The 27,181-nt window shown below is 40.6% G+C and overlaps 1 protein-coding gene across 8 annotated transcripts in view; it reads left to right on the forward strand.

Moving 5' to 3' along the window:
- The first annotated feature begins 17,742 nt into the window (after positions 1 to 17,742).
- Positions 17,743 to 27,181, forward strand: part of Ccdc150 (coiled-coil domain containing 150) — a 98,632-nt gene continuing 89,193 nt past the window's right edge. For 5 of the 8 annotated variants that reach the window (XR_002378901.2, XR_002378903.1, XR_002378905.1 and 2 more), the window contains exon 1: positions 17,746 to 17,939. Coding sequence is in view for 3 of the 8 variants with exons in the window: in XM_021174018.2 (XP_021029677.1) it covers positions 17,883 to 17,939 (57 nt within the window). In the remaining 5 variants the exon portion in view is untranslated. Of the gene's footprint in view, positions 17,972 to 27,181 lie in introns of all 8 variants that reach the window. The other 3 variants (XM_021173989.1, XM_021174009.2, XM_021173999.2) reach the window with 3 other exon arrangements.

The raw sequence follows: 27,181 nt of genomic DNA on the forward strand, positions 1-27,181 counted from the left end.
TTCCCATATACAACTCTTCGTTGTCTTTCAAACTCATGGGCTCTATTTTCACTACTTGTCATTACATGCATATGTGTATATGCAGATACATATATATTCCTAAATGCATAAATACAACCTGTTGAGTCTGTCGTGTGTGTGTGTGTGTGTGTGTGTGTCTTCATGGCAGACCATTTGTATTGGAGAACCAGTTGGTGTGCTCTTCCCTGCTAAGACTATTTCCCTCTCACTCTCAGCACCTCCTTAGTTGCCTGCAGTTCTATGTCTCAAGTCAAAGCCTAATGGGTTTCCACACCCAGGTTAACATCCATTGTCACTCTCCTTGTACAGCTCATGTTTAGACTATCATGTTGGTGAGACCTAACAGATGTAGTTTCTAACATTTCTAGGAGACAAACTCATAGCAAACTTTCTGTACCACTACCTCTTACAATCTTTTTGCCTCATCTTCCACAATGATCCTTAAGTCTTAGGTGTGGGAGTTGTACTGTAGATGTATCAGTTGGGACTACGCTTTCCAACACGGCATTTTGGTTGGTTGTGGTTTTCTGTAATGGTCTTCATCTGTTGTAAAGAGAAATTTACCTGACCTGTGGGAGTAGGGTATGAGCAAGCAAAAGGCAGGGTACAAATGATCTGAAGGAGGAGACAGGAAGAAACAGGAGATGAAAGCTCAAATTATGGAGCCAGAAGGAAGATAAATACAGTAAGAGAGTAAAATAGCAGTAAAGATGTCTGAAAACTCATAAGGGTATCACACTATTAACTAACTACCTAAAAATACCTATAATACACATAAGCCAGTAGTATATATTAAACACAATAGTGTAAACAAAAGTTTTCCATTTGATTTGACAATGCTCCCTCTAAGAGCCATGGCCATCTAATAAAAACAACACTAGTCATGAGAAGCCCTCTTTTGAGCTGTTAGCCAGTATTATTTTTAACAAAATACCAAACCTCAATTTTACCAATAATGACATAGGAGTCAGATGCTGGGGTGAAAGCCTGCTAGCAGAGAGAGAGAGAGAGAGAGAGAGAGAGAGAGAGAGAGAGAGAGAGAGAGAGAGAGAAAGCACCCAGCTGACTTTCCTGCTCATCCAATATCCCAGTAGGAAAAGCTAGCTCTTCTTCTCCATGATGTCTCAAAGACCATTCAAATTTAATGTTCCTTTCTTCTACTTCCTGTGTGTCTCTCTATCTGTCCTCCTGACTCCTCTTAGTCTCTATGGCTTTTTTTTTCCCCTGTGTTCACTTCCTGTCAACTGGTTGCTTGCTCTGCCTCTTGATCTATGGTTGACTTTATTTAATCCTGTTTACAATAAACAGAAAGTTCTTGGATTAAAAGTGTGTGCTAGGACTGAGCCACACCATAACTAGAAACAGGTTTTTCTAGTAAATAAACTGACAGGATTTCCCCTATCCAATTACATTAAAATATTAGAGAAGCAGAAGGCCTGTGATTGGAGAGGAAAAAGGGAGACGGAGCTAGTAATTGCAGAGATAGAGCATCTCAGGAGGGGAGAAGCCAAGATGGAGGTGGAAGACAGGTATAAGAACCTGAACCAGTGTGGCTTTAAATAGCCACAGGCATTTATGATATCATAAAGGTTAGAATAATTGGAATAATTTGTCTAATCTAGGTAGGCAGATCTTATCATTATCAATTGGTTCTGAAATTATTGCATTGGCAGCTTGTGAATTGAAAATTTATTGATACATAAATCTGTTTGGTTATTATAAGCTTCTAGAGTTTTGTTTCTACCGGGTTGTTGGGAGTTGTGGAGGCTGTCCACAGGGTAGATGGTTGTTGAGTGGGGTTGGCATGGCAGCAAAGGGAACTCAGGAGCTCTGGCACCGCTGGAGAGTTGGTAGGCAGAGAGTAGCCTGGCGGATCCATACCGGGGCAGAAAGTAGCTGGATAGAGTGCGGGAACTTGGCGGTTCTACTTGATTACTGGAATGTGAGACCACCGACTATAGGGGTTTATGGCTAAGAATGAACTAGTGGCTCCAGGGACAAGTGAACCAGAGCTGGGAACACAGCAATCGGTTGTTGTGAGGGCTGGCTAGAGATAGAGCTGGCAGGCCTGCTGGAACTTGCAGATCTTCTTTAATATTTCCTGCAACAATAAACAATTTCAGGGCCCACAGTGTGATTAAATACCCTGAAATAGGCTAGGGTTGTCCAAAAGATTCTCAAGACATTACTGGTCTCAAGACAAGGCTACTGCTGTTATCCTTGGTTAACCCCTAGAAGTAGAAAGTAGACCCTATTGCTAAAGATGCCAAGCACTTCAGACATAGGGCCCAGAGACCCCTAAGCTAGATTGATCTGAAGGGTTCATCATACCAGGAGTTACCATGCAATCTTCCAAAGGAGAGAAACAACCAATAGTCATACCTAGCTATTGTGCATCACGGCATGACCAGCACAACTGGTGACCATAAGAGTACACACAGAAAACAACATCTCTTTAGTTGGACTATCTGCTTCACAAGAGGAAAATCATGTCTCCTGCTGGAAACCAGTGAGGGTTAGTGAAGTCACCAAGGAATACTAACAACCACCATTTTACTAAATTAGCATAATCACCAATTACATTATAAATACTTGTCTTTATACCCACAGGTAAGTATAGTCCTCAACCCTCACCAAGGAAACTTCCTTTTACACTGTTTTTTTTTTTTTTTTTAATTACGGATGTGATATGTCTACATGAAACAAGTCTTTTGTGTCTGATCTAGGTGTTTCATGTCTTCAAATAACTATGTCATGAAATGGAAACTTCTAATTTCTTTGGAAAGTCAGTTATGCCAAATGATGTTTTTCTGGGACACACAAGTGAAGGGATGTTTTGCTAAAGCAGACATGTGAAAGAACTCATAATGTTTAGAAGGAATATAAATATGACCCCACAAATAGTGGGAGCTCAAGCATTGGTTTGCTTTGCTCTGCCTTGCTATTCTTCACTGATGGCATGCATATATTGAATCTCCTTACATTGCACTGTTGAGCTTCACTTGAGACTTCATATAGAAAATCTCGCCAAGAACATTTTGTGAAGTTCCTGACGCTTATTGCCACTTCTGTGGCCTCAGGCCAGTTGGTGAGCCTTGCAGTTTCTTCTGGACTGAACTGCAGTTGCTGATTCCTGTCTGGTGCCTGCCAAGTGGACTGGACTATGGCTGCTGATTCATGTTTGGTGTTTGCAAGTGGACTAGACTGAGAAAAACAAAAACTGAAATCACCACCAAAGAACTATTTCTAAACAGATCCACTCCCCCTGGATTCTAATCACCTTTCTTTCCCAGCACCTCTGGTGGGTGGTGGGCTAGAGGGGAGGTGGAACCCTTAGTAAAGTACGCTGAGTCAGCATAAGTTATTAGCTTGCTGATAAAAGGGACTCTGGCCAGCCAGAGCATAGCAAATATGGTCCTCCCCACCATTAGAACACATTTCTAAAGCTATCCACAAGGGTCTATTCCCTTATTTGGCCTCTTCCTCCTCCTGAGGTTAACTAACAAGGTCCAGTTATCAAATTATTGATGTTTAACAATCAAAAGTCCCCTGTGGCTACTCTAATTAACATGTCCAATCAATATTAAACACCCCATCCTAACACTAGGTTTCCCCTTTTACTTTTATAAACTGTCATTTGCCTAAGAGTCATGCCTGTCTCTTTTCTATCCAGGGGTAGCCATTTGTCCCCCAGGAAAAAAAGTATTGCTTCCTTCTCTCTTTTCCTTGTTCCTTTCCCACTTCTCCCTATTCTCTATCTCCTGTCTTTATCTTTTATTCCCTGCCCTTTGTTCCTCCTTTTGTCTCCCAAGCTCCTTTTTGGGGGGAAAAACCCTACTCAGACCTTTTATAATTCTTGTCCTATATGGATACAGAGTCTGGATATATATGAAACTTATGAAATATTTTCTATGACTATCCACATTATTTTTTTAACTTGATCTATTGATTATGCTTCTCCAATAATGCAAATGTACATAATAAGTTTTGGGAGATAACATTTACTGTCTATGTATTTATCTTTGCACTGCCTATCTAAAATACATGTACTCAGATGTCTTCCTTTCAGATGAAGTAGCTGATCATGTTATCACTTGTTCTTTTCATTCAATGATGATATGTTATGAACATTATTTTTAGATCATCAGGCACCCCTTTTTGATGGCTGTGTAGTGTGAATTATAATTAGCACACCAGCTTCTTATTGATGTTTATGGCATATTTACTTATCCATTCTAATTTATCATCTCCTATAATGTATCTTATATTCTTGCCATAGCTTATGCATGGTCTCAATATTATTATCCTGTGCTCTGTGGCAATGAAGGTCTCATTCAATTTGATACAAATAGGTTTGAATTGTACCTGTGAGCTCTGGCTTCTCTTATTGCTTTCTTACTGCTACTAGGAGATGTTTGCCTCAAGAAAGTCACTCCCTCCTTTTTCTTGGACACAGATAGGATAACATGTGTTATATGACAAATTTTTTCCTGGGAAGATGCAATATATGTATTACTCACCTGGATAGGGAGCTCAAAACCAAAGTACCAATACCACTAAAGTCCAAATTAGTGAAATATGAGTGAGGGCTTACTTACAGGAACAGAAATGACTCAATACAGCTGCATCAACAACATCCTCTCCAACCTCCCACATGGGTAACATGTCACAGAAGCTAGTAATCTGGAGCTTCCCGCACAGCCTTCAGTCAGCTCTTCTGGTCTCTGCCTTTCCCAAGCTGCTGATCTGGTCTCAGAGTCTTCTTTGCATCTAGGCTCTATTGTCTCTGAGATGGATGCTCAGTTATTTTTTATTCACTCTGGCAGGGATGAGCCTAATGAATCTGGTCAGTTTCAGGGATTTCCTGAAGCTGTTTTGTTTACCTTCCTGCTCAAGGAGCTTCTGTACAGGATAAAATGCTTCAATCTCAGAGGAAACTGTTACTTAACAACATGGAACAAGGAAAACCCATCCCAGCTGATCCGTAGACATTGTATAAGAATAAATGCTGTGTATGATACTGTTAGAGTAATTTTGGAAGAGACTCTGTCCAGCTTGAGCTGTTTCCCAAACATGGTTTTAGAAGGTCTCACCCTTCTCCCCCATTACCTTGCGAAAACTTAGATTACATTCCTGAAGCTCTAGTCCATTATTTGATCACTTCCTCCTCCTGAGGCTGACTACGAATGTTCAGCTATCAAAGTATTGAAGTCCAGAAATCAAAAGCCCCTTTTGGCTCACCTACTTAACATCCCCAATTAAAATTAAATTCCTCATCCTAACACAGGGCTTTCCCTTTTACCTTTAAAAAACCACCAGTTTCTTTTGTGCAATGCCTGCCTCTTTTCTATCCAGAAGCAGTCCTTTGTCCCCTCTGGAACAAATATCCCTCCTCCTTCTCTCCCATATCTTTTTCCTCTTCTCTTTCATTCTCTATCGCCTGTCTTTGTCTCCTATTCCCTGCCCTTTGTCCCTCTGGGGCAAATAAACTTCCTTTGTGCTAAGAAAGAATTTGGGGGTTCTGAGCCTATATTGATCTCTTATAATTTTGCCAGTATTATTGTGAGGATTAATGCCATAGTCATTAAGATTGATTCCAGTTTTTATTATTAGAAAGAGTGGCCCAATTAGCAGTCATCTTTTCCCACAAACTTTCTGATTTTCAATGACATATTCCTAGAAGTATAGCCAATTTTGAAGCTAAATAGATAATGTTGATAGCAATAGATAATATTAATATTTATCAGGATATATATATATATATATATTGTCTTTTATATATTACAAGAGTTATATTATAAGGTTTAAGATTTTACACAAACTGCAAGCTAACAACTTATCCTGACATATTTATTTGGAGACATGAAACACCTGTGTCAGACAAGACTTTGTTTCATGTAGTACAGCAACCAGCATAAACATTAACACTAATTCTTCTGACAAGTACAGGAGGACACTACTCATTAGTTCAGGTAAATAATTACATGTTTGATGGATTGTATTTAAGGGATGACTCCCTGATCCTAGAGAATACAAACCTTTTATAATTGGTAAACAAGCCTGCCAAAAGAAGGAATTACCTATATTTTTCTAAGGTTGCTCTCTACACAAATATACAGAAGAAAGGCATACAGTGCTTTTTTTCCACAAGTCATATAGACATTGATATTTTCCTATGGATAATTGCTAAAGATTTTATTAACTTACTCAATCCTTTAAACACTACTTTTTACTTAGCTATTGCAGATATCAGCACACCCATACCAGTATTAGCCTCATAGATCAGAGGACAATAAGCTGAAATTAGATAATTCTCTTCTACTGAGTCTCAGGGATTCAGGCTTGGTGGCAAGCAACTTTAACAGTAAACCGGCTCTATTTAATACTCTTTGTGTTGCAAATATGGAAATTAAGACACAAAAAGTTTAATGAGCTTGCTCTATCAGATATCTATTCATTGCTATGACCAAATAATCCACCTCCCTGAGGAAAAAAATACTTAAAGAAGGAATAATTTAGATTCACAACTTTAGAAGTTTCAGTTCATCAAGGTGGGGAGAGAATAACTGACCAAAGTGGCTCACATCTTGGAGCAGAAAGGCAAAGCAGGAGGAGGAACAAAGGGAAAAACTGTACTAGTGGGTTTTGTCCTTATTTCCCCAGAGCTCCTATCCTATAGGGGATGGGACCATCCACATTTGGTGGTGGTGTCATGTCTTCTCCTTTGATAATGAATATGCTGTGGAAGTGCCCTCCTGGATATACCTAGATGTATACAGTATTAGTATCCCCGAGGCTATTTTCAATCTAATTCAAAACAGAAAACCAAGGTTAACCATGACTTATGACCAAAAGAATACAATTAAAAGTAGTAGAACCCAGGCTCTTCTTTCATAATAATGTATATTTATAGTCTGTAACTCTGCAATTTTAGAGTATGGAATATAAGAATCTGTTTTGCTTTACTTTTCATTATAGTATGAGAGTATTACATTTGAATTTTTCCAAATGCTCTTTTTATACAAGAACAGTTTTTCCAGGTAGTACCATAGCTAGAGAGACAGTTTTCCATGAACAGTTGTTTTGAGCCAAAGTGCTTTCCAGGAAGCATATGTGGGGATTGAAACTGAAGCCAACCAACTTTCATACATTTCCAGAGACAGCACACGCTTCAGAGATAATGTAGAAATTTGATTTTATTATTAATATGCTTTGCTAGTTCACTATATCATTGAATCTTCTATGCACCTTGCTATAGACAATGAACAAAATAATGTGAATGTGAACTTTTTTCATTTGCTGAGGCAAAGAAGAGAACCAATTCCACTTTGCATTATAATGTTATTAAAGGGTTTTAGTAGGATCTTCTTGTGGCGTTTCTCACCTGCTCCCGGAGTCTGTATAGACATTGTTGTTGATTCTATGCCAACTCTACACAACCCCCAAGGGCAGGTAGGGTCATGTGGAGAGCTGTCCAGGGCACAGGCAACATGTGGCACCTAGAGTGATCAATGGACTACTTCATCATCCTCATTTTGTGGCTGCTTTCGAACCTCCCTTTCTGGAAGCTTGTTTTTTGCCTGTTGCTGCAAGTACTATGCTCATGGTTCAACTTAATCTGCTCTTCTTCTCCTTGAGGTGCTGCTGTTGTGTCCCCTTTGGTTGCTTTCTTCATTCCCAGAAAATCTTGAAAAATTTGCAGCCCAGCCATAGACCCATGCTCTCTCTCTCTGGTTTGTACCCGTGCCCAGAGTAGAGCTTCTCTTCTGGATTTCACTTGACCCATACCCAGTTACAGTGTGACACCCAGGAGTTCTGAAACATCCAGTATCACAGGATCATAGAATCACAGAATCAAAGAATCATAGAATCACAGGTTCACAGGTTCACAGGTTCACAGGAAGTAAAGGCTCCAGTCAGAAACAGTTCGGCCAGTTAACATCAAAGATAACCAGATGGTGAGAGGCAAGCACAAGAACATAAGCAACAGAAACCAATACTACTAAGCAATACCAGAATCCAGTTTTCTCACCACTGCAAGCCCTAGATACCCCAACACACCTGAAAAGCAAGATTCAGATCTAAAATTCTAATCTCATGAAGATCATAGAGGACTTCAAGAAGGACATAAATAACTCCCTTAAAGAAATATAGGAAAACACAATCAAATAGGTAAAGAAATTAAACAAAACTCTCCAGGATCTAAAAATGGAAAGAGAAACATTAAAGAAAACACAAAGTGAGAGAAACCTGGAGGTGGAAAACCTAGGAAAGAGAGCAGGAATCATAGATGCAAGAATCACCAACAGAAAGAATACAAGAAACAGAAGAAAAAAATATCAGGAGTAGAAGATACCATAGAAGATACTGACACGACAGTCAAAGAAAATACAAAAAGGAAAGAGTTCCTAACCCAAACCATTCAATAAATCCAGGACACAATGAGAAGACCAAACCTAAGAATAATAGGTATAGAAGAAAGTGAAGATTTCCAACTCAAAAGGCCAGCAAACATCTTCAACAAAATTATGGAAGAAAAGTTCCTGAACCTAAAGAAAGAGATGCTCATAAACATATAAGAAGCCTACAGAACACCAAACAGGTGGGATCAGAACAGAAATTCCTCTTGACATATAATAATTAAAACACTAAATACACAGAACAAAAAAAATATTGAAAGTGGTAACAGAAAAAGGTCAAGTAAAATATAAAGGCAGACCTATCAGAATTATACCAAATTTCTCAACAGACTTTAAAAGCCAGAAGATCTTGGGCAGATGTCATACAGACTCTAAGAGAACAACAATTCCAGCCCAGGATACTATACCCAGCAAAACTCTCAATTATTATAGATGGAGAAACCCAGGTATTCCAAGACAAAACCAAATTTAAACAGTATCTTTCCATTAATCCATCCTTACAGAGGATAATAGAAGGAAAACTTAAACACAAGGAGGGAAACTACACTCAAGAAAAAGGAAGAAATCAATCTGCTGACAACAAAAGAAGAGAAACACACAAACATAATTCAACCTCTAACAACAAAAATAACAGGAAGCAACAATCATTGGTCCCTAATGTCTCTCAACATCAATGGACACAATTCTCCAATAAAAAAAAAAAATGAGGCCAGAGCACCTGGGGGAGCCATCTTGGTTCCCAGATCCCTCAGAGACTGGTCTGCGCAGGTGAGAGTGTGGACTGCAGAAGCTATCAGCTTCTGGGACAGGCAGAGGCCACACAACTTCTGGGGCAGACCCCTTTTCAGGCTCCAGACATCCGGGCACCTTCCCTGCCAGAGGAGAGGTGTCAGCCCCGCCTGGGAGGGCTGTCCCTGAGTACCTGGGGGAGCCATCTTGGTTCCCAGATCCCTCAGAGACTGGTCTGCATAAGTGAGAGTGTGGACTACAGAAGCTAACAGCTTCTGGGATAGGCAGAGGCCACACAGCTTCTGGGGCAGACCCCTTTTCAGAATCCAGACATCCGGGCACCTTCCCTGCCAGAGGAGAGGTGTCAGCCCCGCCTGGGAGAGCTTTGCACCCGAGGGACCCGTCTCTGGTCTGGGATCTCTCAGTGACTAGACTGTGTAGGTGAGAGTGCTGGCTACAGAAGCTGCACAGTTACTGGGACAGGCCCTGTTTCAGGCCTTCATCTTCTTCCAGGAGGCAGGTCTGAAGGCCAGATATCTGTGCACCTTCCCTGCATGTGGAGAGCTTGCCTGCAGAGAGTGCTCTGACCACTCAAATCAGGAGAGAGCTAGTCTCCCAGGTCTGCTGATAGAGGCTAACAGAATCACAGGAGGAAAAAGCTCTAACCATAGAAAACTGTAACAACTAACTCCTGAGATTACCAAATGGCTAAAGGCAAACGTAAGAATCTTATTAACAGAAACCAAGACCACTCACCATCATCAGAACCTAGCACTCCCACCTCAGCCTGTCCTGGATACCCCAACACACCCAAAAAGCTAGACCCGTATTTAAAAGCATATCTCATGATGATGGTAGAGGATATCAAGAAGGACTTTAATAACTCACATAAAGAAATACAGGAGAACACTGCTAAAGAGGTACAAGTCCTTAAAGAAAAACAGGAAAACACAACCAAACAGGTAGAAGTCCTTAAAGAAAAACAGGAAAACACAACCAGACAGGTGATGGAATTGAACAAAACCTAAAAAGGGAAGTACAAACAATAAAGAAAACCCAAAATGAGACAACGCTGATGTGCTGGCTAGTTTTGTGTCAACTTGACACAGCTGGAGTTATCACAGAGAAAGGAGCTTCAGTTGAGGAAACGCCTCCATGAGATTCAACTGTAAGGCATTTTCTCAATTAGTGATTAAGGGGGAAAGGCCCCTTGTGGGTGGGACCATCTCTGGGCTTGTAGTCTTGGGTCTATAAGAGAGCAGGCTGAGCAAGCCAGGGGAAACAAGCCAGTAAAGAACATCCCTCCATGGCCTCTGCATCAGCTCCTGCTTCCTGACCTGTCTGAGTTCCAGTCCTGACTTCCTTGGAGATGAACAGCAGTATGGAAGTGTAAGCCGAATAAACCCTTTCCTCCCCACTTGTTTCTTGGTCATGATGTTTGTGCAAGAATAGAAACCATGACTAAGACAAAGGTGTATTCTTTTTTTTAGGGTAAAATATTCTATAATTATCTGTTAAATCAATTTGGTTTATACGTTCTATTAGTTTCACTGTGTGTCTGTTTAGTTTTGTGTTTGCCTGATTTGTACATTGCTAAGAGTGGGGTGTTGAAGTCTCTCACTATTATTGTGTGAGGTTCTATGTGTGCTTTTACAAATGTGGGTGTCCTTGAATTTGGGGTATAGATGTTCAGAATTGAGAGTTCAACCTGGTGGATTTTTTTCTTTGATGAGTTATGTAGTGTCTTTCCCCATCTTTTTTGATAACTTTTGTTTGAAAATCTGTTTTATTGGATATTAGAATGGCTACTCCAGCTTGTTTCTTGGGACCATTTGCTTGGAAATTTTTTTCCAGCCTTTTACTTTGAGGTAGTGTCTGTCTTTGTCACTGAAGTGTGCTTCCTGTATGCAGCAAAATTTGGGTCCTGTTTATATATCCAGTCTGTTAGCTCATTTTGTTTTAATTAGGTATTTTCTTCATTTACATTTTAAATGCTATCACAAAAGTCCCCCAGACCCTCTTCCCCCCCGCCCCACTCCCCTATCCACCCACTCCCACTTCTTAGCCCTGGCATTCCCCAGTACTGAGGGATATAAATTTTGCAAGACCAAGGGGCCTCTCTTCCCAATGATGGCTGACTAGGCCATCTTCTGATACATATGCAGCTAGAGACATAAGCTCCGGGGGTACTGGTTAGTTCATATTGTTGTTCCACCTATAGGGTTGCAGATCCCTTTAGCTCCTTGTGTACTTTCTCTACCTCCTCCATTGGGGGCCCTGTGATCCATCCAATAGCTGACTGTGAGCATCCACTTCTGTGTTTGCCAGGCCCTGGCATAGCCTCACAAGAGACCGCTATATCAGGGTCCTTTCAGCAAAATCTTGCTGTTGTATGCAATGGTGTCAGTGTTTGGAAACTGATTATGGGATGGATCCCCGGATATGACAGTCTCTAGATTGTCCATCCTTTCATCTCAGCTCCATACTTTGTCTCTGTAAGTCCTTCCATGGGTGTTTTGTTCCCAATTCTAAGAAGGGGCAAAGTGTCCACACTTTGGTCTTCATTTTTCTTGAGTTTCATGTGATTTGCAAATTGTATCTTGTATCTTGGGTATTCTAAGGTTTTTTAGAAAACTCCCGTTCGCTGTCCCGTAAAAGTGAAACCAAACTGCAGCCTGTGGTTTCTTCTCCACCTTAGACCATTTATGTTCTTGGATAAAAGACACACACACACAGCCTTTATATTTTTAAATAGCCTTATGCACCACAATAGCTGTGCAGCTGCCTACCCTCCATGCTGTTAGAATCTTCCTTACTATCAATAAACCCAAGCTATCGCTTACTATTTACTATGCTCCTACTGGGCTGCTCTTAACCCAATATTGGCAGCCCTCTGGACCATGTTCTCTTATCCCTTAGCCCATGGCAGCTCTCCTTCTTCCCTCTGCACATTATTCTTCTTCATTGAAGGTTTCTCCCTCCCTCTTTCTCCAAGCTCACAAACCTCTCAACCCCACCTGTATCTCTTCTGCCCAGCTATTGGCTGTGAGCATCTTTATTCACCTGTCAGAATTAACTTAGGGGAGGGTCCCAGGGGCTACATGTGGACTCCTGGTCTTGGGGGGCAGCACTTAGCATCGCAACAGACACTAAAAGATAAAACCCCAACAGAGATTGAAACAGAAATAAAAAGCATTCCTGAAAAAGAGTCTTTTCATTGCTGCCTTTTGGCAACACAGCCAAGATCCTGGCTGGCTCACTAAATCATTGAAATTGGGAAAGGAGAGCAAGGGGGAAAAAACCATAAAATACAAGCAAAAGAGCATACTTGCCAATTACAGAATTCTACAATGTAGAAAATCCCAAAGAATATAAAATCCCTAATACTGGTAAAGGAGTTTGGGAAAGCCACAAAGCAAGAGGTTATAATATATGTTGCTTTATCTAAGAAAAGAGAGTATATGTTGAAAATTTAAAAAGTACTGAGTTCAGAATTCAAAGATGACTTCAAGAGGAGAGGTATATCATGCACATGATGGCAAAACTCAATGCTAAGATTAAATTCTTTGGCTGGTGAGATGGCTCAGTGGTTAAGAGCACTGACCGCTCTTCCAGAGGTCATGAGTTCAAATCCCAGCAACCACATGGTGGTTCACAACCATCCCTTATGAGAAACAAATAGAAAAAAATTTACTTTCTTCTCAATTTGGTATATAGACTTAACATAATCCTTACCAAAGTTCTAGAGAATTTTTATAGGCATCAATCAATTGGTTGTAACTTTTCTTGAGAGTGATAAAGACACTAACACAGGTGACCAAGCCTGCTCAGTCAGTCAACAGGGTCTCAAGGGAGGGAGTGAGAATGAAGGAAAAAAAGACAATTAGACAACATGATAGCAAGCACTGAAGCAAGTTTATTTTTTCCCAAGCTGCTTTTATACCATTCTAAGTACAGGATCAGTTCTTGGTTAAAGAACAAACATGACATAAAAGTCTGGTGATCACTGTATCCAGGGGTGTATCAAGATGATCAAAACACAAGGAACTTATTCCTTTGCTGTATTTTTCTTGAGCCTATTTCCTTGTCCCAGCCTAATGTCAAATATTCTTGCCAATTTCCTAGAAGCAACACCAAAAGCTCTCCAAATCTCCCTCCTTTTTATTTCATAAACAAGACTGCATATGTCTTAGGTTGTTCTGACAGGAATGCCTTCCTTAACCATCATTGAAAATGTATTATCCAAAGCAATGCATTTACGTCTTAGGTTGGTAAGGCTCTGTGTAGAATCTTACCCATCATTGACTGCCAGCTTGTTAAATTATTGGCTTTGTCTGGGGATCCATTTTAAATTTCAAGCCATGTATTTTGGCTGCCTACATGCTGATGTTGTTAAAGGCAAGTTTTATCAAAATGGGCAGGAATAAAGTATTCCCAGGACAAGAAGGGCCAACATGATCAAACTATGTAAACCATTTCTGAAGCTTGACCAAGATGGAAATACTGACCTTAAACCATAAAAAATTTTATCAGTAGTATCTGCTGATAAACTAACTCAGGCACATAAACTGGAAACAAAGTTAGAAGGTCATATATTTGGCCTTCTTCAAGGCCAATGGAACCATGCAATGGGTTTCTCACCTACAGATTTAGAAATATACCTGGAATAAATATTTATAGACCTTGTGCCATTATTTCCTGAATAATATATCATAACAATGATTTGCATAGCATTTAGTTGCATGTGATATTATAAATAGTCGAAAGATTTACAGTCTATGGGAAAGTATGGGCATGTTATCTATAACAGGTACTTTGCATACTTTATAACAAGTACTTGAACACTGTGTTTTGATATTTGTCAGGGTCTTGTACCAAATCCCTCATGAATACTAGGAACGATCTTCATGCACATCCTTATTTCAAAATCGACTTTGCTTCACACTAGCCAGAAGCAGGGTAGTTCTGGAAGAGATGAACACAATCAGTAATCCAAAAGAAAGAATAAAAAATAGAGCATAGAGCTGTGTTCAATTGACATTTTAAGGTGCAAAAAAATTCAATAGAGAAGAAACCATGTTTCTAGTAATAATTAAATATCACATGCAAACAACAATGAAAAGACTTCACAATGACACTGGTTTTAATCATTCAGAAATATTAGGCAGCTGATGTATGTGAGGCAACATATATCACCCCTGCACCACCCTTTTTAATACATTTATTGATTGATTTTCCTTGAATACAGGGAAGGGTCACATATGGAACACAGTGTATGTGGACAACCAGAAGACAACTTGCTGGAGTAAGTTCTTTCCTTCCACTAAGTTGAGCCTGGGCTCAAATTCAGGTCATCAGGCTTGGCAGAAGGCATCTTGACCTGCTGAGCCATTTCACAACCCCCCTGTTTCTTCCTTTAAGTGTGTGTCAATCTACTGAGACTAAGGAAGTACTTCAGTCTTAGAAAATGTAAAAAAGCTGTAGCAATGTTACTATAACCATAATTTTACTTTAAGAACAAAATGAAAGCCTCCCTGACCACAGCCGTAATTACTGAACTGGGAGACAAAGCCCTTGTAAGGACCACTATTATTGTTGGCCAGTTCAACTAACTGTAGCCTAGGGCTGATTTACTGGTTCATTAACAGTCATAGGTTCCTCCAAGTCCTAATGTCTCTCTATACCCAATGTTGATACTCACCAAAAAGTATAGATAGTCTGTATGGATGAGGCACTGACAGATGAGTTTGCCATTTTTTTTTTTTTTTTTTTTTTTTGGTTTTTCGAGACAGAGTTTCTCTGTATAGCCCTGGCTGTCCTGGAGAGTTTGCCATTCTTATTCTTCCACTGTCGCAATTTCTTTGTCCAAAGAATACAATTCAATCTGAAGAAAGTGTTGTAGCGATCCTTGCTGCCATTCTTGTGACTACAATGATGCCAGATCAGTATCTCTGGAAGAAAGCAGTGGCTTTTTCTGACCTACAATAAAAGATAATGTAGTCAAAAGAATGAAACGATAGTTTCATTCTATTGTGAAACTAATGTTAGTAAAAGCGTTTAAAACTCACCAGGTTGTTCACTCACTTTAAGGAACTTTCCAGCCGGGCCCTGGTGGCACACGCCTTTAATCCCAGCACTCGGGAGGCAGAGGCAGACGGATTTCTAAGTTTGAGGCCAGCCTGGACTACAAAGTTAGTTCCAGGATAGCCAGGGCTATACAGAGAAACCCTGTCTNAGAGAGAGAGAGAGAGAGAGAGAGAGAGAGAGAGAGAGAGAGAGAGAGAAGGAAAAGGAAAAGGAAAAGGAAAAGGAAAAGGAAAAGGAAAAAGAAAAAGGAAAAGGAAAAGGAAAAGGAAAAAGAAAAAGAAAAAGAAAAAGAAAAAGAAAAAGAAAAAGAAAAAGAAAAAGAAAAAGAAAAAGAAAAAAAGAGAACTTTCCATGTCTTCGTGTACCAGGCATTGTACATAGTCAGGGTTGGCTAGATGGCTCAACATCTTGGCTACAAAGCCCAGTGACTATAGTTCAAGTCTCAGGCCCCATGTGGTACACACACACACACACACACACACACACACACACACACACACAGGGGGGGGGGGGGGGGGGGAGTCCGAGGAGGGGAATAAATAATTTTTACAAACTTTTAAAAGTGGTAAAATTCCTGTATTCAAGTAGCAGACAGCAATTACAATTGCTTTCTAAGGGAAGGAAACAGTGTCTTAGAAGAGATAAGTTTACTAGATTGACAAGACAAAAGGAAGGGGCCAAGGTGCCTTCAAGCAGCCTCTGCTCTCAGGCCTGCATTCTGGGCATAGAGACAGAGAAGGCTAGTGGGTAAGTTGAAACCATAAACAGTTTGAGCTTCGTCCTGTTCAGTGAAGGAATGTTAGCTGAATAAGTGGAATTCTTACATGATGCTAAGTGGAGACTGAGGTGACCACATTTACTTTTTAAAAAGATCTCTAAAGTAACTATAAAAGGATACACTATACAATAACAGCTAGGAGGCAATTTTGGTGTTCCAGTGAGAGACTACATGGTTGTATGAGGAATGCCTATGGTTTCCATGAATAAAATGACCTTGGTTTATGAATGAAGTCAACATTTTAAAATTAGTTGAAAATTAGGAGGGAGATCAAAAAAAAAAATAAAGTGTGTCTAGTCTCTTCAAACACATTAGAAGCAGAGTATGGCAATATATGTTTGAAACTATCATTCAGGAGGTTGAAACAGGAGAATTTTCTTGAGTTCAAGGCCAACCTAGACTATATTAACATGACTCTCAAAAAGTAAAAACCCAACAAACAAAGAAACAAAAATATCCACCCAAACCAACCACAAAATTAGATGTTGAATGTGATGAATTTTCAATTAAAGAGAAACCGAATCTCTAGCTGATAAATTTATTATCAATATTGAAAAATTTAAATCCATCTCTAAGACTTTCCAATTGTTTTACTTAAATTCTTACTTGCCAGGTGATGGACACAAGAAGTGAAAGGCACCGACTTTATTCAGTTTAACTCTCTGACTACTGCCTAATAGGAAGACGTGAGCTTGTGAATTTTCTCATCTCACCAAAGCCTGAGGCTTTTCTGGGGAGTGCATACATGTGTCCTTCATCTGTTCTACAGAAAAATCTTGGTGATTGGAAGTGAAATCATATATACACTGAAAATTACCAGCTTTTTTTTTTTTTTTTGCACTAATGCGTTTTCATTTTTATGTTTAAAGTTTTGTTTTTTTTTTTTTTTTTTTGAACAAAGGCATTTCTTTTCATGGGTCATTCAGTCTTATGAATGTCTTAACAGCTGTGGCTCAATGGGCAGGTATCCTCCCCAGCTCAGGAGGCCCCAGTCACCAAAAGAATCAGAATAGCATTTCTGTCAAGACACATGCTAAGTGACAACTCTCAGATTCGACTAGGTTTATTAGGTTTATTCCTTCAGCCAGAAGGAAGAGCTTTAATTGCCCTGTGTGGGGCACCAACCATTTGGTCCTGTGCCCTGAAACTCAGGTGAAGTTGAAGTTCTTCACTATAGGAGGGTTTTCACGAAGTGTAAACACTTTTAAGGCAAAACTGAGAAACATGACACCTTTTTTCTCCTTCCCCGACTTTTCCCTTCTTTCCCTTCCTTCCTCCCTTTCCACCGGCTTCGTTTACCTGTCAACAAGGAATCAAAATCTATGCTGAAGAGACAGAAGACTAGAGAGTAGCGTCTGCGTGGCTTACTCTCTACCTGATCATAATGAAAGAGGACCGAGTGGATTCTTTTGACAAGAAAGAGCTGATTTTTTTTTTTTTTTTACATTCTTGTGCTCATTAACAAAATATTTGTTAGTTTCTCATAGTTCAGACGTTATTTGGTCCTCTGGTTCTCCAACAACTGAAAACATCTGATCTTGGCCTCTTCTTGCTTCCTGCAGGGTGCGCCTAGTAATTAGGGCAAAGCCGACCCAATCGAGGAGAGGGCAGCAACTACGTTTCCCAGCGTGCTCTGCTGGGAACACAATGGAGCTTGGCGTCATCCGGGTCACGTGGTCTCGCGTTTCCCGGAGCGCTGAGGGATTCCGGCCAGGGTCCCTCCCCAAGTGGAGGGCCCTGCTGGGCCGGGAAAACTACACTTCCCGGCATGCCTCACCTCGGGTGCGCCTGCGTGCCGGAGCAACCCTGCTGGCGAGCGGGTTGGTTTAAAGAGCTGTTTTAGTTCCATGGAAACAAACTTGCTGGCCGGAGGACGGAGCTACGGGATGGTGGATGAATCAGGGGTGAGGCTGCCCGGCCCAGACCGGAAACTGAGGTGGGCGGCTTAGGGGGAGAGACCACGCCTCAGAACAAGGTTCCTTTCCCTCCCAGCCCGAGTCCAGTCCCGCCCCCGAGACCTCTAGAGCCTCGGTTTACCTTGCTTCAGCACCCTGCCTGGCTGTTTAAACAAGCCAGGTTAAGTCGGCCTTGGTTGGACCACAGCTGCAGAAGGGTGGCCAGCCGCTGAGACCTCTACTTTAGTTGCTGTTCTCCATTTAGGTATACAGTTAGTTGAAGGTTCCTGGCAAAGGCTTTTTCAACATTAAGGCATGGTTTTCTGCCACTTGTTATCCTCCCTGGTTTGCTTCCTGGATGTGAGGCGTCTCCATTTGTATTTGTACACTGTTTCTTGCTTGAGCTGAGATAGATCTTTGTTAAGTATTGTCGTGTTTGGCACCCACAACAGCCAAGATACTGTGCTAGGCTCAACAATACCAACAAAAGGATTGTAACCCTACTTGAATCAACGTGGGACAAACACAGATTCTTGGGGTTTTGTTTGTTGGTTGGTTGGTTTATGGACTTCCCCGGAATTACACACAGGGACAAATAAAGGGCTATTTTAAACTAGCTGCTTTCCAGGCACCATTTGGGACATAACACACGCCCGTTTCCTTCCTCCGATAGAAATTGCATGCTCCGTGACAGTAAGATCCATTCTGATGCTGACAGCAGATATCTAGAAACCCTTTAGAGACATGAATACAGATGTGGTGTCAGTCTGTGCTACAAATGCCATAGTACGATTAATGCCAATAACCTCTTTTGCAAACAACTTGGTCCATGGTTTGATGAAGACAGCAGGCACTTCACCTGCATAGGACTAAATTCTATTTTGCCATCTGAAGAGAAAGAACTGAAGCCAGAAGGTAGAAAGAAACATACAAGACCTAAGATGGGAGGAACCTGGGTTATAGCACAGTGGAGTGCCTGCCAAGACCATTTGGTAGTGTGTGCCTGTAATTCTAGCCTTGGGAGGTAGAGACCTGAGGAGAAGTTTAAAGTCATCCTCACATCGAGTTTGAGGGAAGCTTGAGCTACACAAGACCCTACCTCAAACCTAAAATAAGTAAATAAATAAACCATAATGAGATGCATTTATGTATTCCTTCCTTAGCAGACCCTTCTGGTAAGCTGGTGTGTTTTTTGAGGTCCCAGAAAGGCAGCTGTTTTCTTTTGCTGCCTCCTTTCTCTCTTTTTCTGGTTCTGACACCAGCCAAAAAGTTTGCCCTTAACACTGGGCATTCTCATAGTCTCTGGAGAGGCCTTACTCCAGCGACCTGTGTAACTCCTCGTGCACTCCCATGGATAGGCTTGCCTTCTGTCTTTACTTTTTTACTCAGAAGCATAGCTTTCTCTTTCTCCCTTTCCCTCCCCTGACCTCCCCCCACCCACCCTGTTTCTTTTTCCCTCTTCCCTTCCTTTCTCTTCCCCTCTGTGTATGTGTGTGTGCACTCATATGCACAGGTGTATATGTCTTTGTGTCTACATGCAGGTCTTTCCTGAACACTCCTTACCTTATTTTGAGATAGGACCTCTCACTAAGCCTGGGGCTTACCAATTTGGCCTGCATAAGCTGTGGCATCGTGAAACCACCAAACTGGGCCATTTTGTGGCATATTTTTTTTCCACATAAATGACCATTTTTCAGAAAGCTATTTACAGATTCAATGAAATCCCAACCAAAATCCCCATCTCACTCTTCAGAGAAATAGAAGAAAAAAAAAAACTATTCTAAAACTCATACAGACTCACAGATGATCCCAGAGAACCCAAACAATCCTAAGCAAAAGAGAACATTGCTGGAGGGTAACAGTTCCAGATGTTAAGATTCATCACACAGCTGAGGTAATAAAAACAACATGTATGGTACTGGTATAAAAACTGACACAGAGGAACCAAACATGAGTACACAGCATTTCAGATGCTTAGTATTTTACAAAGATGCTAAAAGCAAATGCTGGTGAAAAGCAACATCTTCATCTTCAGCAAACAGTGCAAGCATGAGGTTAAACCTGGGCCTATCACCGCCAGTGCTGGGAACTGGAGTCAGGTCTTCCAGAGGGGCAGCCAGTGCTCTTAACTGCTCAGTCATCTATTTGTCACCCAGACAATATACTATTTCTTGAGATGCCTACAATTGTGATGGTCACTTAAATTTGTATGTGTGTGTGTGTATAGACATATATATGTATATACATATGTATATTACACTTTTGTGTTTATATTCATAGATGTTCTAGCTTGGTTTTGTTTTGTTTTTGTCTACTTGACACTATAGTCATCTGAGAGGAGGGAACCTCAATTGAAAAAAATGCCTCCATAAGATCAGGCAGTAGGTAAGCCTGTCCATCATTTTCTTAATTCATGGTTAATGTGGAAGGGCCCAGCCCATGGTGGGTGGGACTGTCCTGCTTAGTCATCCTGGGCTCTATAACCAGGATGAGCAAGCCATGATGAACAAGCCAGTAAACAGCACCCCTCATGGCCTCTGCATCAGCTCCTGCCTCCAGGTTCCTACCCTGCTTAAGTTCCTGCTCTCATGGCTTTCAGTATGAACTGTTGCATAAAAATGTGAACAGGAATAAACCTCTCCCTTCCCACAGTGCTTCTGGTCATGGTATTTTGATGCAATGATAGCAATCCTAACTAAGACAACAGCGTTAAAATTTGTGACAATAAAATGAATGGAAGTAAAAGTTACTCCACAATTATCAAATAATTCTGTGTTTAGGGGTAATATTCTGAAAGACATTCTAGGCCAGTAACTTCCAGGAAACACACACACACACACACACACACACACACACACACACACACACACCAATATCATAAGCAGTGTATTAGCATTTGAAAGGGGAACTCTTACTTCTGTGGACATAGACTCCATTCCCACACTGAATAATAGCTATATCCATTTACTACCAGTTTAAATGGAAGATATCAGCTGGTGTTATCTATCATAACCAGCAGAAAGTGGTTTTGTTAAAAACACGTAATTGCCTCACGTATCTAACAACTATTTTCTGAATGTTCATTGCCAATGACATCTGCTATAAGCACAAGGGAGGACACAGGGACCAGACAAAACTCCCTGACCCTATGGAGCTTGTCTGTCAGCTGAACAAAGACAGGATGGAAATGGGAGCAACTTCCACAGGCTGTGAACACCATGTGAACACCACTGTAACAGTTCTGGTTTTCCCAAGTGACCAATCACAGCATCAGAGATTGCTGTGACATAACTAACTTCATCAGGCCGGCCACCCTATCCCAGATGATAAAAGCACAGGGGTAAAAGTAGGAAGATCAGTTTGGAGGCTATTTGATAATCTAGACAAAAGCCTCTGCAGCTGCCTGGAACCTATACTAGGTGGAATGGTAACACATGATCAGATCCAGACAATGTTTCTGCTTTGCTGGTGGGTTAGATATGAGTAATAACAAAAGAAGCAGCCAACTTTATCTAGCAGTTTATTCCCTCAATATATATAAATTGTATATTTTGTGTGTGTCTTTATCTCTTAATAGGTTTAAAGTTTTCATTATATAGATTCTTCCCTTCTGTTTTAGTTAGAGTTTTATTTCTGTGAAGAGAGATGCCATGACCATGGCAATTCTTCTTTTTTTATAAATATGAGGTCGATTGACCACTTTTCCCTTTTTTAGCTTTGTGGGTTTTTTTTCCCCAATGTGGTTGCTGGGATTTGAACTCAGGACTTTTGGAAGAGCAATCGGTACTCTTAACCACTAAGCCATCTCTCCAGCCCGACCATGGCAATTCTTATAAAGGAAAACATTTAGTTGGGGTCTGTCTTACAGTTTCATGATGCTCATTATCATGGGAGGAAGCATGGCAGCATCTAGGCAGACATGGTTCTGGGAGATAGAGCTGAGACTTCTACCTCTTGATCTGCAGGCAGCAGAAGGAAACTGTGTGCCACACTTGGCCTAACTGGAGCAGAGGAGACCTCAAAGCCTGCCCCCACAGTGACACACTTCCTCCCACAAGACCACACGTGCCTCAACAAAGCCACACGTCTTTGAAGCACCACTTCCTATGGGCCAGGCATTCAAACACATGAATCTATGGGGTCATACCAATTCAAATCACTACAACTTCCTTGGTTAGGTTTATTCCTACATACAGTATTTTCTTTGAGTACATTGTGAATGAGAATGTATGTTGATGTTACATAGAAAAGCTATTTATTTATGGAAGTTGATTCTGTGTTCTACCATGTTGCAGATCATTGTGCTCCTGTCTGCTAGAGCTCTTCGTAAAGATTTTTTGGTGCATCCTAAGATGCTGTCTATTTTAGAAAAATCTCCTATGTACTACTGAATAGAATGTGTATTCTTTGCTATTTGACTAGAATACACGGTTAGATATTATATCTACTTGATATATGTTTAACTAATTTTGATGTTTATCTGTTTATTTTTTTGTCAGATGAATTGTCTATTGGAGAAAGTGGAATATTGAAATCACCTACTATTAATCATGTTAATCTATGTCTTTAAATCCAGAAGTAGATTTTTTTTTCTTTTTAACAAATTTAGGTGTTCTGGAATTAGGTGCATGTATGTTTGGGATAGTAATTTTCTTCTTGGTTAATTCTTCCCTTGATGAGAATGAAGTGTCCCTTTTTATCTCTTTTGATTAGTTTCAGTTTGAAGTCTATTTTGTCAGATGTCAGGACAGCAACACTTGCTTGCTTAAGTTCTTTCACTTTAACTTCATTGATCTGTTTCTTTGTGTTTTATTTAGATTCCTTGAGTTACCTGATGAAGTTGGAATTATAATTGTTCTTTATAATTGTTCTTTATAATTGTTATTATAAGTTCTGTGACCTGGAGTTCATCTAGGTGGTTCTCTTTGGGTTGGTCAGAGTTTTAGAGAAGATGCTGGCTTGATCCTTTACATTTTTTTTATTCTTATGAGGAGATCTGGGCATATTGGTTGTTCTGAGTTTGTTGTAGACAGGGCAGGTTGGGGAAGCAGTATAGGTGTGGGGGCATATTGGGTCTAGAGGTTGGAAATAGCTTGGGATGGAAGTCTGGTAGACAGAGAGCAGTATACAAACCTAGATCTGTGTGGACAGAATGGTTGGATATGTGTGAGAAGTCCTATTGTTTGGGAACCCTGGGCCAAGCAGAGAGTTTCTTTGCAATGAAAGCTAGACTAGGCTGGTACACGGGTTGTAGGACCCAGGCTAAATGTGGTGAATAGTCAGGTTAAGGTGGAGCAAAGGAGATCTGGACACTGAGTCTAGTTTTATCATCTATACATAAATAAATGTGACTAAACAGTATAGTTTTAATTTTTCCTAGTTTTCAGTTTGTAGCGTAGAATCCTGAACACATATCTATATATAATATATTTTTTCTACCCCTTCACTCAATATTGTTCATGATTTGGATATGATTGTAGTATATTTTTTACTGTTTTATAATATCCTTTGGATAATCTTGGACACTTGAGTAATTATAGTTTAGAACTATTATAAATAATGTTTCTATCAACATGCTTTTACAAATAGCCTGGTATACATATGAAGAATGAATGAGTCGTTTGTTTTAAATAAAAGGTTGTACCAGTTTTTATTATCGCTACTGTCAAACATCACCTTTAAATTTAAAGCAGTATTTATCCTGTGCTCCTTTGCAGAAACAATGAGACATAGATATGCCAAAAGTATCTTCTTTTTGCTGGAATATTAGTAATGAAAATTTGTTGCTTGTAAGATTCTCTTTCTTTGCCTGGGCTATGGAGCTATGACTCAGAGGATACACCGCAGGGCATGGACTGTGGGAGTGTGTTAGCAAATTTGCTGCTCCTGTTTCAGGCTTATCAGATCTGGAGGATAGGGATGAGTGAGAAACTGACTTTAAAGCTCCAAAGCTCCACGTCAGCAGACACATTTGCATCCTGAGTCTTCATCTTACACTTCCTGTCTGTAACAGCCACCGAGTTACTGAGGGCTCTCCTAGGTGACCAAGGAGGCTGGCCTCTCACTGCTCGGCCATGCCTACACTATGGTTGCTTCCAAGGGCTCTCCTAAGCTTGACATTATTTTTTGTTTCCCCATGGTGGGATAAGGTGCATGGCATGGGAAAAGGTGAGATGTTGTTGTTAGGCAAGAGAGTTTTCAGATAGCTCTATGACCTGTTACTAATAAATTCCTAAACATAGATTGGATTGTTGAATTTGATCTTGTACCCCATGCAATGGCACCTTGGTCATTGTCCACCACTTCCTCTTCTGTTTTATTTTATAATAAACTCTACCTCTCTTCACTGTGTTCTGTATTTCTACTCTGAACTCTTTTGATGGCGATCACAAGGACTGGGAGCTGAGGGTAGGCCTGAGAGGGATTCTGGTCATGCAGCTTGTGGTTTTGTTTACCTCTTCCTTCTATAACCACAATACCAGAATTGGTGTTGCCTATCATCAGGAATGGCAGGAACAGGAATTTAGTATTTGAGCAGGAACAGGAATTTAGTATGTGAGCTGTCCTTTGTTCAGAGAGTCAGCAATCTGAGGAGATAGAGGGTTCTCCAAATCTACTTTTTTCTTCTCATCTGCAGCTAAAGCCCTTTCTAGGAAATGAAAAAGAAGAGAGCTAATAATTCCAAAGTTGAGTCTTTTCTAAGTGGCAAGTCGAGATCCTTGCCTCTAAGATAAGTGCTGATACTTACTTACAGTCTCCTTCCCTTTTACTTCATTATTGCCCCTGTGCAACAAACTGGATTTGCATACATCAAGGTCATCGAGTCTCACCTTCCTGAAGCATTCCAAACCTTTAGAAGTATACATGAGTTGCCTTTCTACAAATGTTCCCTTATAGAGAATACAAAAGTGTCTCTATCCCTCCTTGCTGTCCTTTTTCTCTTGTACCTGTTTTTCTATTAGCTATTGCCGGAGACATAGTAACATGGAATGCAATTGACCACCTAGGAGAGACCCCCTGTGTGTGCTGAAGGTAGCAGAAAAAGTAGACTGGGGCTACTCAAGCCGTTAGGAACCCAGTTGACTATGTTATAAACCCACAGATTCCAGGCATAGGTGTGTAGAATTTGGTGTTTGTCTTGGTGGATTTTAGCTTAGGTGTGATATAATTGGTTTTCTTTTTTGCTGTACCCCAACTTTTCCCATTTCAGAATAGGAATAGTTATTTTGTGAAATTCTGTGTTGGAAGTATGCAACTTGTTTTGATGTTAAAGGAACTCACAGTTAAGAGACCTTGGACTTTTAAAGTTAGGCTGAATGAATTTCATACTATAAAATGGTCATGATCTTTATGAAGTCAGGGTTAGAAGGTTTTAACTTCAAAGTGATGTTTTAGTGGCAAGTTGAAGAGGATGGAATTATGATAGTGTTACTAACGTGACAGAATCTAGAATAACCTACAAGATGAGCCATGTTCATAGGTCATTCTCTAAATTAAAATTGGGTGGGTGGCACCATTCCTTGACAGGAGATTTGAACTCTATAAAATGGAGAAAGTAAGCTTAGCAATAGTTGGGTTTCTTATTCTCTGTGACAGTAGATACACTATTACCCGCTGTTTTAAGCTTCTCCTCCTGTGTTGAGTTCCCTGCTCTAGTGGATTGTACCTTGAACTGTAAAAGAAAATAACTAAAACCTTTCCCCACTAAGTTGTCTGTGTCAGAGTATTTTCCTCATAGCAACAGGGTCAAAAACTAAGGTGCTGGTGAGCTACATCTTTGCTTGTATGTAAGGACTTCATGGTGAGCCATGTCTCTGCTTATATGTAAGTGCTGCATGGTGAGGCACGTCTTTGCTTGCATGCATGTATGTATGTATGTATGACTGTCTTAGTTACTTTACAACTGTGACTAAATTCCATCAACAACAACTTAAAGAAGAAAATATTTAACCTGGGGGTTACAGATCATGACCCTTATGTTGGGGAGCGTGAGAAGCATGCAATCATGATGCTAGAGCAGTAGCTGAGAGCTCACATCTCCATCCACAAGCTGGAGACAGAGAGCTGACTCTGGAAAGATTTTTGAAATCTCAAAGCCCACTTCAGTGACACAAGTCATCTAACAAAGCTATACCTCCTAATATTTCCTAAATAGTTCCACCAGCTGGGGACCAAGCTTTCAGACATACGCGCCTATGGGGGCCATTCTCATTCCATTCTCCACAATGGCTGACTGCAGGAGAGCCTTGAAAACTTGGCCTTACATGGGAGAAGGATGTGATGGTGTCTATTATTTCTGTTTTTAATCAGAAAACCAAAAGTCTTCCCAGACTCTCCTTTGTTCCTTTCTGCCTGATGCCTTTTTGGCTAGTATGCATCTCCTAGATGTGCCACCTGCAGAGGATGCTGGATCCGTCCTCTCCAGCTTCTTCTCCATAGAAGACAAAGGAATCAGTGGTGTCTGCACAAGCCTCATTAAACACTTGTTCTCAACTTTTTCTCCTCCCCTACTTCCAACTTAGCAAACACACTCTTAGCAGTTGACACAAATAGAATGGCAGTAACTTATCTCTCCACTGCGCTGCTCCATTTTCTCTCCATGTAGCTTAGACTGCTCTAGACCTGTGTTCTGGCAGCAGAACCATTTCTGGAGGGTTAGTGTGAGGGCTTTCCTTCTTGTTACACAAGAAATACCATACTGAGTAATATAGCAGCATGGGCAGGTATCTCCTTATCTTGTTTTGTTGTTCTGCTTTGTTCTTCTTCCAGGGATGCATATTGTAGTGGACGGACTGAGAATATATTAGCTCAGAGGCCCGTATATTTGAATGCTTGCTTCTCAGTTGGTAGAACTGCTTGAGAAGGATTAGGAGGTGTGACCTTATTTGAGAAAAGTGTGTCACTGGGGGCAGGCTTTGAGATTTCAAAAGCTCACACTATCCCTACTTAGGTTGCTCTCTCTGCCTCATGGTTGTTGTCTTGTCATGTAAATTCTCAGCTACTGCTCAAATGTTCTGCCTGCCTGCCTATTTGCCTGCCTGCTGCCACATTCCCTACTATGATGGTTGTGGGTTCTAACCCTCTGAAACTGTAAGATGCACATAAACTCTTCTATAAATTGCCTTGCTCATGTTGTTTTTCACAGCAATAGAAAAGTAAGACATATGTCCGGATACTCCATTAACATCTGCCCATGTCTTTTGCTTTTTTTTCTTTACAAATTGAAGGCATGAAAAAGAATGAGTAGATAT

The sequence above is a fragment of the Mus caroli genome, chromosome 1, assembly GCF_900094665.2.
Source record: "Mus caroli chromosome 1, CAROLI_EIJ_v1.1, whole genome shotgun sequence".
Lineage (NCBI taxonomy): Eukaryota > Metazoa > Chordata > Mammalia > Rodentia > Muridae > Mus > Mus caroli.